Raw genomic sequence first — 15,412 nt, 5'->3', positions numbered from 1 at the left:
AAGGGAGGATTCGTATATACTTCTTTCCTTAATCGTCCTGCAGAAAAGAGTTATAACCTGCTGTAATTTTCGTCTAAGATTTATGAAGTTAAAATAGGACAGAGGAAAATTCGTCAGCTTCCTAGTGCTTCCTGCAATTCAAAACCCAAGTATCCCTTTGTGTTTTGGTGCAGCGTTGCCATGGTTACCGTACGTCATCATTCGTATTCATTTCCTTCATCAGTATCACCATCAGCTATTATCATTTACGTCAGCATTATTGGTTACGTCATTATCAGGCATTTATTCACACATTTCATTATTATTATTATTATTATTATCATTGTTGTTATTGCTGTCTACGTTCATTAGCTGCCTGTAATTTACCTCATCATTAGACATTAGTATCATAATTTCTTTACCATCATCATCATCATCAATATCATCATCATCACACGTTTGGTAAGCATCATCAGTCTTACATAACTAAATTTTTTGTGCAGGTATTGTGGGTTAATGGAGTGCAAAATACGGCCACACGTGAACGAACCCTTGCATTGCGGTGAACACTGGAAACCTCACAATGCCTGACGTTCCGATTTGTACCGCCTGCGTTTCTTTATGCTTCAAACTTTTTTCATGTCGCAACATCTCTCCGGCTGGCTGCACGCTCTCTGGTTAACTTGACCAACGTTTGAGAGGTCACCGCCTCGATTGCAAGACTCTTTGTAATTCGCCCCTTGTTGCAGCTTTCCTGAAGTTCCACAAAGCGGTTCGGTTTGTAATCACAATGAAATGACGATATTGCATCACACGCAGCATGGCAATATTTCGAAATACACCGGTATGCGGTTTACATTTCGATTTACACTGATATTCTCTAAATTTCGGACATGTATAGAGACTATAATTGTTAATTATATTTGTTGTAATTGTGCTAATAACGTTCCCCAGTCAATATGGAAAAGAAAATAGAGGTGGCTTGGCTTAAAAAATGTGAGAACTCGGAACCTTCAGAACATCCTTTGTGTACGATAATTCACGGTTACTGTCGGTATCATGTCGTAGCTTGTAGATCATCTGTCCGTTTTGCAACTGCACTTGGAGATGAGTTCATATTTATCTCCTGATGCTTCCATATATATGCCTTACACGCTTAGTTTTGTAGATATTTAACATATTTACTAAATAAACACTGCATTTGTTCATAGCATCCAGAATATTTTATAACATGATCGACGGCCAGAAGAGGCCATAATCTACCTCATTCACCAAGTGCTTTGTATTTTGATAGAAAAGAGCAGCCTGAATTATATCACCTATTGATTAGATTTTGACAGGATGAAGCAACATAAATTAAAAACCGTATTGATTCCTAAACAAGTGCTATAAAAATCACCAAACAAGTGATTTCTCTCAAAATTAATTGTTTTTAGCAAGGAATACAAGCACATAATTATACCATCACCTTTTATAAACTAAATCCATAACTTGTGGTGTACTTCTGAAACTATCAGAGGCTTCCTGCTGTTAGAAAAATGTATACGGCAAATTAAAAAAATTGGAGTACAATAATGCAGCAGTTCCCCGTACGATGGTTTAAAGGAGAATGGTGTGCGCATGGCAAAGTAGTCCGTGGAAACAAATCACTCAAAATGATTTAAATGGTGTAGCTCTACCTGTTCTTTGAACAGAGGATTTTACGATCATATAAAACACAACGATATACAGAGAGCAGTAATCCCTTTAAGGAGTACTTTGCAAACTGAAGTGAGATGAACGCAAGCGTATCTCTGGCGAGCGTTGGTTCTTATAATGGCGGCCTCAGCAGCCGATACTTTCAGTCTCCTCTGAGCGATGGCTGTGAGGACGTGCTCAGTCTCCAGAGAGCGCTAGTCTCCTGTGGCTTGTTTCTGAGCAATTCGTCCAAGAACATCAACTAAGGATAAGGATTACTAGTGAAACCTTGCTTCAAGGAGGATCACAGACACAAACACCAAGCCAGAAAATAGGTGTTTGGACGTATTTCTCAGATACAAGGCTGTACCACAAGAGTAAGTGATGAATTGCAGTGTGTGTAGCGTCCTGTGTTATGGTAGTGGGTGAATACTTAAGGATATAACTGATCTTAGAGTCTGTGTGATCACGGTGATGACAGTTACAGGGATTATAATTATGCCAGTGCAAGTGCCCTTAAGCTATGGACACCAAATAATCGTGCAGTGTGATGGCAGTGAATATTGTGCTGACAGCGGTACGGAAACTAATCGATAACGCGATTGGGAAACAAGTGAGGAAAGATACTAAAACAATAAAGCCCTAAATCACCTGCAGGATTTATGTTGTGCAAAACATCAAGTATACTGGTGGATATAACTTGCATGTGAATTCATTGGTGTTGCAATGTAGTTCTTTCAAATTTACTGTGACGGTGTTTATGTAATGTGCAAATGTGTGAGAGCCCTGTATATAACGTTTAGTTGGCTCTTATTAGTTTCCCGTGAACCCATTGAAGGACTCGCAGTTGAAACAGCTTCTTTTGTTATCAGTTTTGTGTGAGGAGTGTTGAAAGACGTGTTGCAGCGGAGAGCCAAGGATGTTGTGCTGATGTTTCGTACTCCTGGTTATGTTGCTTCATTATTGCACGTCCCGCGTCTGACTGTGTCGCCTCAACGTACTTTTTTTTTTTTCCTTCGTCCACCTTAATGCCGGTTATGCTGTGGAATTATGTACAGGATTACTTAGTGCTTTGGTGCATGGGGTTGGCATCCAGTGGGTACAGGAGTGGCTAATTTTGGTGTAGTTTTTAATAGCAAATACCTTCGTCTGGCTCGAGTTGCCATGTAGGGATTTCTAGCTCACCCGAAGAGACTGCTGTGTTGTTATTTATGTGCCTAATTTTACATATAGCTTTGTAGTGGGGATGTATTACTGCTTATTATATTAACTCAGAATTATTCATAAACCTGTAAGAAAAGCGACAGCAATGAATAGGTGGTATCGTACCGCATTGCCTAATGAATGAGTGCGTCAGTGTTGCGGTGTACGATAATTCAGCGATACTTTCCAAGGGTTTAGCAATACTGAAATGGACAATAAACAAACACATTGTGTGGGGCTCACCGTTACACGCCCCTTTACCACACTGCCATTAGCATACGTGCATGACTCACCGCTTCATAGGGGTTGCCTGCGGTGTTCTTGCGCTGACGTACGGTAGTGATGTGCCGTTTTAAAGTACGCCCAGCTACACGACCGTTTCAGATAATTTGATTCATATGGAACTAGATCAATACTCGCGACATTAAAGTACGCGTAGAGTAACTGATATTATGTATAGCGATTGTTGTAAATGAAGGAGGTTGATTTCTTGTGGGCGTGCATTTCCTGATAACCCTAAAACCTTGCTCTAGTTCTGCCCACCTTATGTGTAACGGCTGCCTACGTGGGGGTGAAACAGGGCAGCTTGGCCGGGGATCAATAGTTGGCCTCACCATGAACTGAAATGGAATATGCGTGGCCAGGTTAGAATGGAGTGTTTATGTTCATCATCCGGGTTGTGTACTGCATATGGTAGTTTTTGTGTAGGGTTGCTGGCTTCATTTTGTTTCTCTTTTGTTCCCGAATCCTCCATCCTTTTAAAATACAGGGAAATTAATTAGGTTGTTGATGATGCGCCTGAGATATTCGCATACGATGTAGTAGAGGCTGTTAATATTATCTGGTCGAACAGAGGTGGGAACAGGCGCATTGTCCGCTGGAGTAGGTAGGGTGGAGAGTAGGAATAGGAAAAACCCAATTACGCGTCGTTGGCTTAAGTTCTGGGCATAACTTTTCTCATGGCCGCCTGCTTCATGTCTGGCACTGAGTAACGGAATACCTAAGTGTACTCTAATGAACGATTTTTTTTTTTTTTTTAAACCAACTTTTACCCTTTCTGACACGATCGGACAGTTTGCGTCAGGCTATGTCTTATTCCGAGCCCAGTGTGACAATGCATTTGCGTGTACCGTAGTCGGGGTATTGGGGAGATTGATGTCAGTAGTTCACGAGGAATTGCGAGAGTATATATTTTAATTAATGAGTGGTAGCCTAGCACCTTGAGATTATACTGTATATTGGAATCAGTGAGACGTATGAGGTCGGGTTCATGCGAGCGCTCCGCAGCGCAGTCTGTCCTCATTCTTTAAGCATTGCTATACGGTGACGCCATTTTCGCTGTTTATTCTCAGTGCTAGCAGACGATTATATTTATTTAGAAGAGGTATTGTATTGGAGGTTTTAGATATAGCCATCATTAATTTTTCTACCAGGAAGCTCACCTAAACTGGATCAAATCATAAAGTTGCAGGAAGAGTAATCAATAAAAAAAGAGTTGAAGGGATTAAAACCTTTGCTGGGAGCTCACCTGGCGGCCACATGGATCCCTCGGTTATTTTGAGCAAGGCTGAATCACGTACCAGGAACTCCTTGATACCCTTGGTGCTGACAGTATTGGCACGGACCCCTGCTTACGTGCCCCCTACCCTGTTTACGTGCCCAACCCCCTTCCCCCCACGCCAGCCCACACCTAAGGCTACAGCTGTGGATTGGGATGCAACGTGACCGCCTCACCCGTGTCCCGTGTAATATATCACGTTTGGGGCATTGAATATTCCTCTCTCTCTCTCTCTCTCTCTCTGTCGCGGCAGCCAGAGGTAGCCGAGCGTGTAGCTAGCTAACCGGCACTGATCAGGAATTTGGTTCGATCATGACCTGGGCAGAGCAGTTTGACTTGGGGATATGGGTCTCATCACACTGAAGCCTAAATTGGACATATTCTGATGCAGATTTGTCCAGTCATGTATTATTAGTCAAGAAAAAGTGGAAGAACATAGCGTGTCAGGTTGTGGGCATTCCGTTTCTGTCTTCTACATTATCTAGCAGTGGGACTCTTCCTCTTCAAAAGGCGTTCTTCTTCCAGTTTTTGTTTTGACCAGCACTGTTAGAATATTTGAGTCACAGTATTTCCAAATAGGCCAAGACGTCTGTGAGGAGGTCCTAAGTGGGTGCATTCCTGTTGTCTCGCACCGGTTGAACACTTCCTTTTCAACACGGGTTTTCTCATACGCTTTTCACCTTCTTGCACCCAGTACACTAAAGATGGTGTGAGGCATGTTACTCTTATATTGACGGGTGATTTGATGTGGTCATAGTGCATTACCCTCTTGACCTGCCCTCCCATGTAAAATGCTGCCTAACTAAATACTGTACAGTACACATTCAGCACTCATTAGCTTCGTTTTGGCTTATTCTAGTTACATCTCGTAGTTGTGGTTAGTGGTTGAGGTGACTAAATTGTGATAGACTGTTTTCTTGGGATAATTATAAGAAACTGTATTGGGCAGCTGATGTTAATTTTGCCAGTGAAGTGTTTTCGCGGTTGCAGGTTGAGAAGTGTTGCTGTGGTAGTTGTGTACAGTGGTAGTGATCAGTGAGTGTAAATATATCCAGGATTTTTTTGGAGGAGCATTTGTAAAGATATTCTAATGTTTATTTTTTCGGTTGCAGGTATAGGAGTGTGTTGGTTGGGTCGGGTATAGTAGTGCCTAGTGGTAGTGGTGAGTGAGTGGTAGTGTGGTAGTGCTATCAGTGATGAGTGAAGTACAGGAATACGTACGGCAAGGGCCCCGGTTGCCGCCCCTGCTGGCACGACACAAGGCCCTGCTCGACCTCTGCCCCGCCGCCGAGACCAACACCGCCCACACCGCCGCCCACAAGGAGGACTCGGTAGGGCCACTAGCGCCCCCTCTGGTGGTGCGGGGAGGAGCGGTGGCCTCTGGGGGGGCGCTGTCCCCTACGGCAGCGCCCGGTACCGCCCCCAGCTTCCCCGCCGTGCCCACCCTGGTCGGCAACAAGTACCTGCTGACACGACCCCTCGACCACACCGCCTGCCACGCCACACACCTCCACACCGGACAGACCTTCCTCGTCAAGGTCAGTTACTTCCCCCCCATCACACACACACACACACACACACACACACACACACACACACACACACACACACACACACACACACCTTTTTCTATAGCTCCCTCACGCATTTCCCCAGGAGATTCTCAGATGACACTTCCTCAACTTTACAGGGCCGTACTTGGTGTTCATGTGGGCTTGGGAAGATGACACCTCTCTTATTGGTTTCTTTTTATACACATCATATTCTCGTGTGTGTGTGTGTGTGTGTGTGTGTGGGTGAGAGAGAGAGAGAGAGAGAGAGAGGAGAGAGAGAGATTGATTAATGTGTCCTATGCAGAAATAAATTTAATTCATAGGTGCTTGGAAAAAATTGAACCTTTTTAGCCGACAAGCACTGCACACCTTTTCTCACCTGCACACCTTTCCTTACCTGCCTCACCTGCCATGACTCACCCCACCTCACAGCACACCACTCTCACCATGGGGACGCTTACCTCATTACAGTGACTCATTCAGCTTTCTATTAACCAACCTCGTAAGTGCGATGACGTCTGTTTGATGATGTCCAGGAGATATATAGCTCACCTCTCCATTAGTCCCACAGCTTAAAGACGCCTTTCCTAATCTTAATATAATCTCTTGGGGTTTGGAAGAATAGCAAAAGAAAAAAAAAAGCGATGTCCTTGGGCTGACGTGATTCAATGCTGATGTTAAATCTTGACTAAAAATAAATAAACAAATAAAATAAAGGCTAGACGACCTCGGAAGTGGAATGATTTAGATCCATATTCGCATCGGTTAAAGAAGCTCCCTAACACTTTTTCCCCAAGCGATTTAGTTTGCCTTTTTTACACCCTACTGTCCTAGTCTGATCTATAAGTCCTTCAGCCGTCGCCATACCCAGCACAAATAGCCTAACGTACAGGAGAATATTAACCAAGCATACGCAAAAATAAATCGCTAAGGAAGAGGTACTAGGGTCAAGAGGATATTAACCAGCCATACCCAAAATTAAATCGCTAAGAAAGAGGTGCCAGGGAGTCTCCTAACCCCACGAGAATACGGTCCACAGCCTCTTCAGTTCGTTGACGTGTTTTTACATTTTGTTATTGCTACCACCAGTCGATTTTATTCAACTTAGGACGTATCTCTTAGCCTTGTACTATCCGACAGCTTATTTCAACTAAGAGGGTATATGTAGGTGAGGTGGAGGGAGGGTAAGACCGAGGATGAGGTGGAGGGACGGAGTTGAGAGGTATATGAGGGAGAGGGGAGTGAGTTTGGGGGGAGGGCAGTCAAATGGTCGGTGACAGAGCGACTTGGAGGCGTTTTGTTTGCGGCCACCCTTTGCGGGATTAGGGCGTCGGGCTATAGATAAATAGATAAATAGATCTTAACTACGACGAAATTTATTTAACCTACGACATAGCTGCCTCGATAGTGAAGATGGTAATATGAAGGCTGACTCTGACCCCTCCAGTTCAGAGTCACTATAGAGGTGAATGAAATGGTATGGAAATGGGGAGGGAAAAGAGGCGTTAATTAGTCTGGAAATGGGAAGGGAAAAATAAGAGTGACATAGGTTGGAAATGGGGAGGAAAAGGTGAAATAGGCTGGAATTGGGGAGATAAAATGAGAATGGTGGGCTGGGGTTAAGAGCAGGTGTTTTGTGATGCTGGGGCTAATTTATGCAGGCGTTGCTGGGCTTACACGTTTCCCTTGACCAGTGAAAGGACGAGTGAGACTGTCCAATCCACTCGAGGTTTGCAGGGTGTACTCCACCTTGCACACACACACACACACACACACACTCTCTCTCTCTCTCTCTCTCTCTCTCTCTCTCCCGTTGGTCCTTTTTACACCATAATCTTAAATACTCCTCTTTTATGTATTCTTTTAAATTCACCTCTTAAGTATGGGCGCATTTCTTGAAGCGGCCCTGTCCTTCAGTCACTCCTAAAGATTTTCGGACAAGATGCTTCGCTCAGTGTAGACTTTAGCCTCATGATAAGCCTTGGTCTGGCATCTGTTTAGTGTCTATTTTTGTACTTGTTTACTCTTAGTCCGTCCTTTCGTCTTAATTCCCTGGCCTTGAGTCGGTTCGTATCGTCTGGTCTCGTCTCTCGTCTTTTCGTCTTTACTTCTTTCCTGTCCTCGTGATCTCGTTTCTTATTTGGTCTGTTCTCGTCTCGCCTCCCTTCTCTCCTCTTCTGTATTCCTGTGTCCTCTCCTCATGTGTATTCGTCGTTCCTCTCCACCCTTCTCATTTTGTATTCCTCCTCCCTTCTCTTCTGTATTCCTCCTCCCTCTCCTCCCTTCTCTCCTTTTTTGTATTCCTCCTTCCTCTCCTCCCTTCTCTTCTGTATGCCTCCTCCCTCTCCTCCCTCCTCTTTGTATTCCTTCTCCCCCTCCACCCTTCTCTTTGTATTCCTCCTCCCTCTCCTGCCTTCTCTTCTGTATTCCTCCTCCCTTCTCTCCTTTTTTGTATTCCTCCTCCCTCTCCTGCCTTCTCCTGTATTCCTCCTCCCTCTCCTCCCTTCACTTCTGTATTCCTCCTTCCTTTCCTCCCATCTCTTTTGTATTCCTCCTTCCTCTCCTCCCATCTCTCCTCCTTTGTATTACTCTCTCCTCCCAGTCTTCCCTTCTCTTTCTTGTATTCCTCCCTCACCTCCCTTCTCTTCTGTATTCCTCTTTCCTCTTGCCCATCCCTTGTCCTCTTCTGTATTCCTCTTTCCTCCCCACTCTTCCCTTGTCCCCTTCATCTTCGCATTTCCTCTTTTCTCCACTTCTCCTCTCTTCTGTCTTCCTTCTCTTCTCTCCTTTCCTCCATTTCTCGTGGTCTCTCCCCTTTTTCCTAGTCTTCCTCGTATCACTCTCTCCTCCACCTTAAATATTTACAGTAGGGGCTTAGCCTTTTGGACCAGATGTTGGGGAATATCAGCCCATCTCTCTCTCTCTCTCTCTCTCTCTCTCTCTCTCTGGGTTAGAATATCAATGGCTTCGCTGTAGTAAGGTATTTTAGATTATATGCTTGTACAGGTACCGATTTTATTAACGTTTGGAGAGATTAGTAGTGAAGAGGAAAATTACTGTACATTTATTATTATTATTATTATTATTATTATTATTATTAGTGGTAGGTGGTGGCGACTATCATCCACTCACTTGATGTTGTGCTGCTTACTTCTTCCTTAGCCTTTATCATTATGCTTCTTCTTCTTCTTCTTCTTCCTCTTATTATTATTATTATTATTATTTTTTATCAACCACGAATCATTAAATACCGGTAAATGGGAAAAAAAAGTTCAGGTCTCAAGGACAGTAAGTCACCTTGAGAGAAATAAAGAGATAAAGGAGTAAAAAAAAAAATTGAGTTGAAGGGGTACATCCAGTGTGTATGATTCTCTCTCTCTCTCTCTCTCTCTCTCTCTCTCTCTCTCTCTCTCTCTCTCAGCTGTGACGTATCTCAGTGCGCAAGGCTGTTATTCGTAGCCTGCCTTTATCGCGTGACTGCCTTAATGCTTCATCTGCATAATTATTCACATGCCTTTGCTAGTCTTTCATTTATTTATTTATTTATGTATTTGATTGATTATGTATTTGTTTATTTTACTTATTTATTTTTTGAGCTGACTTTTTTCTTTGTGTTTTAGTTTTTTTTGGTTTACATGGTTTTATAATTATTGCTTTTAATGGTGTGATGTATATTTTGTAAGCGTGACTCTCTCTCTCTCTCTCTCTTTCTCTCTAGATTTTTGCTCTTCTTTCACATCGTCAGTCCTTATCGATACTAGAGCCTTTTCGGTCATCAATAACTTTACGTATTTCATGATCTTTATAATTAACAACTCTCTCCAAGCATCACAAGAGAACATTCCTTTCGATGTGGTAAGACGGTAGAATGACCCTTACTAAAGACATCAGTGACGTCATAACTTCCGTCTTCCACCATCTTAAGAATTCCATTGTCTTATGTATCGCCAGGCCTTTGTAGCGACCGTACTGTAATTCTGAACTTTATTTCTTTACTGTAATCTCTGGTGTGCATTTCTCTTGTATTATCTACGGTTTTTATTCCGCTTATTTGTTTATGATTTTTTTTATGCAGGGAAGAAGGAACCAAAGGTCAGGCGCGCGCAAGATGGTTCCCTAAAGAAAAAAAACAAAAACAAGATAACAGCGACGCAAGCGAGCCAAATTCAAGAACTTTTGTCTGATATTGGGACGGTGATTTTTTGAGCCTTCTCTCTCTTGTTTAATCACTTCCCTCCGAGGACTTATTTTGTTTGCTACTACAGGACGATTTTATTTACCTGAAGAACGTGTCAGTTTAGTGAATAGTAGTTACGAAAGACTAGCCTATCCAACCCCTCCAGATGAAAGTCTATAAGCTGAATAAAATGGCCAGGGGAGAGAGAGAGAGAGAGAGAGAGAGAGAGAGAGAGAGAGAGAGAATTTTAATACGATTCTTTTCACGTTCGTCTTTCACATTTTATCATTGTTGAAATATTCCTCTTGCGTATCTGTAATATTCAACGATCCACTTCCGTCACCAGGTGTTTGGAAACGTCTCCTGTGCCTTATCGCTTATAATATTTCCTGCCACGATAGCGATAACAAGGCGGTATAATCTGACCTACGACAACCTGGAACGGCCCTAGGCTTTTGGAAATATCTCCGAAGTGAAGGAACGCTGTGGTGTGGATGTAGATGTGGATGTGATAGATAGCGTTAGGAGAAATAGCCTACATTGAGGTGGTTTGGCCACGGGGAGAGGATGGAGAGCGAGAGACTAACGAGGAGAGTGTATGCGAATGAGGTGGAGGGGGAGAGAGGGAGGAGGAGCTGGGAGTAAGGCAGTGAAGTGGCATTGAACAGGGTGACCTAGAGGTGATTTGTTTGTGGCCACCCTTTACGGGGTTCAGGCGTCTGACAATAGATAGATAGACCATATCGCTTATAATATTTCCTGGCACGATAGCGATAACAAGGCGGTATAGTTTGACCTGCGACAACCTTAAACGCCCCTATCCTTAATAGATACAGCATCCATTGTTTTGTTTACATAAAAGGAAGGCCTGAGGTATACATTGGCCCAGAGGTTTTGAAGTCCGTGATAATATTGTTGTAAGAGAAGTTTTTATCAGGAGGAGGCTGTTAAAGTGATGTGTGCCAGCGTTTAGTAGACGGAGGGAATGCAGTTTAATTCTTATATTGTCTTTAGATTAACGTGAAGAACTGGAGCTTTCCCACCTTGCTTAATAGTTGTAGCCTATTCACACCTTGATGTGGCGGTGGAGAGTGGGATTGTTTTACACCTCAGCATCTTCTTGTACAGGTAGTTTGTCGATGCCGGTACTAAAGCTACATAAATATCATAGAAGAGAATGTTAAGGTGTAATAGGCAAAATAAGGCGCTAAAGAAGAGGTGTTAGGGGATCAGTGCCACCTGCCTTGCTGTCCAAAGTGCCAACTATTATTTACACTTGTAGCAACAGATAAGGAGTAAGTGCCTGTTAATTTTTTACGCATTGCATTAGTAATTATTTTGTATTATTGCAACACATAAGGAGTAAGTGCCAATTATTATTTTACACTTGTAGGAGCAGATAAGGAGTAAATGCCAATTATTATTTACACTTACAGGAGCAGATAAGGAGTAAGTGCCAATTTTTTTAACACCCGTAGCATCAGATAAGGAAATGGTGGCGAATTGCACAACGCTATTTTAGCCTCTGCCGTCCCGTTTACATGGAGTTTACTGAATTTGAACCAGAGCGTAACCAGATGGCGCACTTGGAGCCAATCCTCTGTTGCCATGGCCCCTGCTCCCTCCCCCATTATCTCCGGACGTTTCACCACCCCGATAAGGATAAGGAGGGCGCGAGGTGGCGATAAGAGAGAAGGGGGGGGGCAAGGGACGGGGAGATCACGTGATTGGGGGATGCGTGGTGAGGTTGCAAGTACCATAGGGAATACCGTTGAAATATCTAGGTCTTTATTCACGTCAGTTTGAGATAGCTTGTGGTATCCCTTCTTTATTTTTATTTTTCATTTTTACCTGTGACACATTAATACATCCCCTGATATTTACGAAACTTTTAAGTAAACTATAAGAGACGTGGCATGAGTAGCCCTTTGTCAGATACCAGTTGTCCCCTAGTTTAGTAATCTCAGGTGACTTTCAAAGCTCCTCTTATCATTATATTTTTACGTATGCCACTGTAATACTTCTTTCGGTACTTACGAAATTATTAAGTAGGGGATGTGAAGGACGTGTTCGTAGCTACGGTTCGATAGGCCTACAGTTGTACATAGCGGTGCATTGGGAACGTCCAGTATTTTCTAGAATCTTAGCTGGGACACTCTGGCGCCTCCTCCTTATCAGTTTATTTCTACATATCACACGTCAATAGTCTCTCGATACTTATACACAATTTATTAATAATAAAATGCTATAATAAAAACACTGAAGAGGCTACTGAGGCCTAGCAAAAACAGATTGCTTAGAAATTGTTTAGAAGTACAGTGAGAATGGCCCAAGGACTGGAAGCTTTTCCGTGTGTACATATTGTGTTTTTGTAACTTTTTTCCTACTTCTTTTGAGGTAGTAATAAACTGGGTTAGGATCTTGAGAAATTAGTGATTAATTCTGTCGAGCGCTCAGTCATGCAGATTAGTCAGCCAGCAACATATCATTGAGACACCGGTATGTGGCTATTGAGTGGCGGGTGCAGCTAATATGTAACCTTACTGAATGCCACAGAGGTCATAGTGGTCGTTTCTCCACCATCAGTTTTATTTATATATACTTGATGCTGATGTATTTAAAGTGAAACATGACCCCCTCCCACCTTTATTTTTTATTCTACCCCTTTCGTGATTTAGACGTTGTTTATGTCAGACGATTTTATTCAGCTTAGTCATAGAAGCATGCGTGTTGATACTGACCCTATGAACTGACTATTCTGTAGCATCTACCGCCAGACGATTTTATTCAGCGGTGAGTGTTAGATTAGAGCGTAGTGGAGGATAAATTACGATTATCTCTAGAGGCGAACAAGGGATTTATATTTGCAGCTGATCGTACTGTGTTGTTGAAGCAGATGAGTATTTAGTGGTGACGTGACTGGCTGTAGGGAGAGTGTGTGTGGGCGGGGGAACGAAGAAGGGGCACTGGGTACTCCATGGCCGGGCCTAACATGGTTCACTGGCCCACCCCACCCCATACCCCACCCACCCTCCCACCAGTCCTCTCCCACCCACGGCAGATCGGGGTGGGGTAGCATAGAACAGGGCAGGGCAGGGCAAGGCAGGACAGGGAAGACCAGGGCAGGGCAGGGAGGCACAGGGACAATAAACAAAAGACGTGTTTACCCTTGGAGGTGCTGACATCCGTGCCCTTGCGTAATGCCCGTATGCTGGGTGGCACTGGAGACCGTAGCGCCTCTCGCTCACCGATTTATTTTTCTTGTTAAATCTTTTTATCTTCATGTTCGTTAATGAGGCAAATCATGTCGCTGGTAAAAATATATAGCGAGAAGGAGAATATCAGTCTAATGGTACGTTTGATTAATTACACACACACACACACACACACACACACACACACACACACACACACACACACACACACACACACACACACACACACACACACACAAGGTCAGTACGAATGTTCTGCGTCTGTTGAGTTTTATGCAGAAAAATGCCAGCCAATTGTGAAGAAGTCATGCATCGGTACTTTTGTTAGTTTATGGTTACTATATTTCATTCACTTAAACTTTGCACAGATTTTCTTCCTTTTGCAGCTTATTTCACGTAGCTCACTGGCAGAAAAAGACATTGCTGTAGTTCTGCATCCTTCCCATATCACTCCTTCGTGACTAGCATCGTATTCTAGTGTTAAAATAGTGTTACAGCTCAGCATTCGTGGTGGAGAGATGGCAATTTTAGGCCTAGTTAAGTGAAAGTATAATTTAGGAGGGGGTCTAACATGCCTTCCTTAGGGTGCGGCCACACTTGCTGGAAACGTGATCGGCAAGACGAAACGAAGCACCGCGTTAGAGCTGCTGCCATACTTGAGTTACAACGTTGGTCGGACCCCGAAGCATTGTTTTCTCTCGTCGATCACATGTTTGGAGCCAGTGTAGCCGCACCTTTAGGGTCATATTTTGCATACTTCACCGTTATATTCTCATGTAAATTTTCTTAATATCAACATAGATTGCATAAATAACATACAAGATTATTAATGCGTCAAATGCAAAAATGACATTAGTACTAGTAAGGGATACGTGCTAGAAAGCTTCCTAATCTGGCTAAAACATGACATTCAAGGCCGCAGTATCACAGAACCAAGAGGGTGTAGGTGTGGCCAGGCAAATTGGTCACAACTAACCGCTTGGCATATACAGGTGTTGCATAAATGGCCGTCAGATACCTCATATATATCTACTTATACTTACTTTTACCCCTCCTTGCTTATATCTTCGCGCCGTCAGTTTTAAAATAACCCAAGTGCTTTTCATGTGACTTATATGTATAGTATTTAGACCTCCCTTTTTTTTTTCCTTTAGACGCTGGGGGATCAAGTTGAGCCTGAGTTTGTATTAGGTTGTTGGTGTAGGTGGGGCAGTGTTTTCATTTTTATTTTTATTTATTTATTTATTTATTTTTACTTTTTGAAGACTACAGGACTTTTGTGTGTATAGATAGTAAGTGTTCAGTTAGTATTATAGTGTTTGGTATTGAGTATTGGTTTTCTTGATATTTTGTTGTTATTATTATTATTATTATTATTATTATTTATTATTATTGTTGTTATTATTCTTGCATTGAGTGTATTGTTTTTGACCTTTGCAGACACTGGATGGTCGCGTAGGTCATGAGCTAGTGGCGCACCACGCCCTGCTTGGCGGGTGTGATGGCGTGCGGTCCCCGGTGGAGATGGTGGTGTCGGGGTGCCGGCGGCGGGCCTGGGTCGTGTTCCCCGCACACCACGGCGACCTGCACTCATATGTGAGGCTGCGGCGCCGCCTGCGGGAGGCCGAGGCGCAGCGGCTATTTGCCAAGGTGGCGTCCACAGTGGCCGCGTGTCACCAGGCAGGACTTGTTCTCAGGGACCTCAAGCTTCGCAAGTTTGTCTTCACCGACCCAGACAGGTACGTCAGGCACTGCCTTGATTTGTGTGTGTGTGTGTGTGTGTGTGTGTTGCCTCATCAGTAACCTCGGGGTTGCAGATGGTGTTGGGGGTCCCAGCACCCCCTCTTCGCCCTTTCATTGCCCCACCCTACCCCGCCCCGCCCCACCCCGCCCCGCCGCTGGTGTGCGCCACATTCCTTCCCACCCGCCACAAGATATCCCATGCCCCAGGTTGTACAAGCACCCCTTCCACCCTGCCTACCCCTCAGCCCTGACACCCCCCTCCCCCCAGGCACCACCCCCTCCCCCCAGGCACCACCCCCTCCCCCCA

The 15,412-nt window shown here is 43.8% G+C and overlaps 1 protein-coding gene across 1 annotated transcript in view; it reads left to right on the top strand.

Moving 5' to 3' along the window:
• Nucleotides 1-1,818: 1,818 nt before the first annotated feature.
• The window catches only part of LOC145417481 (tribbles homolog 2-like), a 149,764-nt gene continuing 136,170 nt past the window's right edge, over nt 1,819-15,412 (top strand). Inside the window, exons 1-3 of the mRNA XM_080286190.1 lie at nt 1,819-2,033; nt 5,530-5,955; nt 14,803-15,101. Coding sequence (XP_080142316.1) covers nt 5,614-5,955; nt 14,803-15,101 — 641 coding nt within the window. The 5' untranslated portion in view covers nt 1,819-2,033; nt 5,530-5,613. The remainder of the gene's footprint in view (nt 2,034-5,529; nt 5,956-14,802; nt 15,102-15,412) is intronic.

Source organism: Coenobita brevimanus, chromosome 110, assembly GCF_032717465.1.
Source record: "Coenobita brevimanus isolate Jiangsu-jjx chromosome 110, ASM3271746v2, whole genome shotgun sequence".
NCBI classification, from domain to species: Eukaryota; Metazoa; Arthropoda; class Malacostraca; order Decapoda; family Coenobitidae; genus Coenobita; species Coenobita brevimanus.
This window is presented reverse-complemented; position numbering and strand designations above follow the sequence as displayed.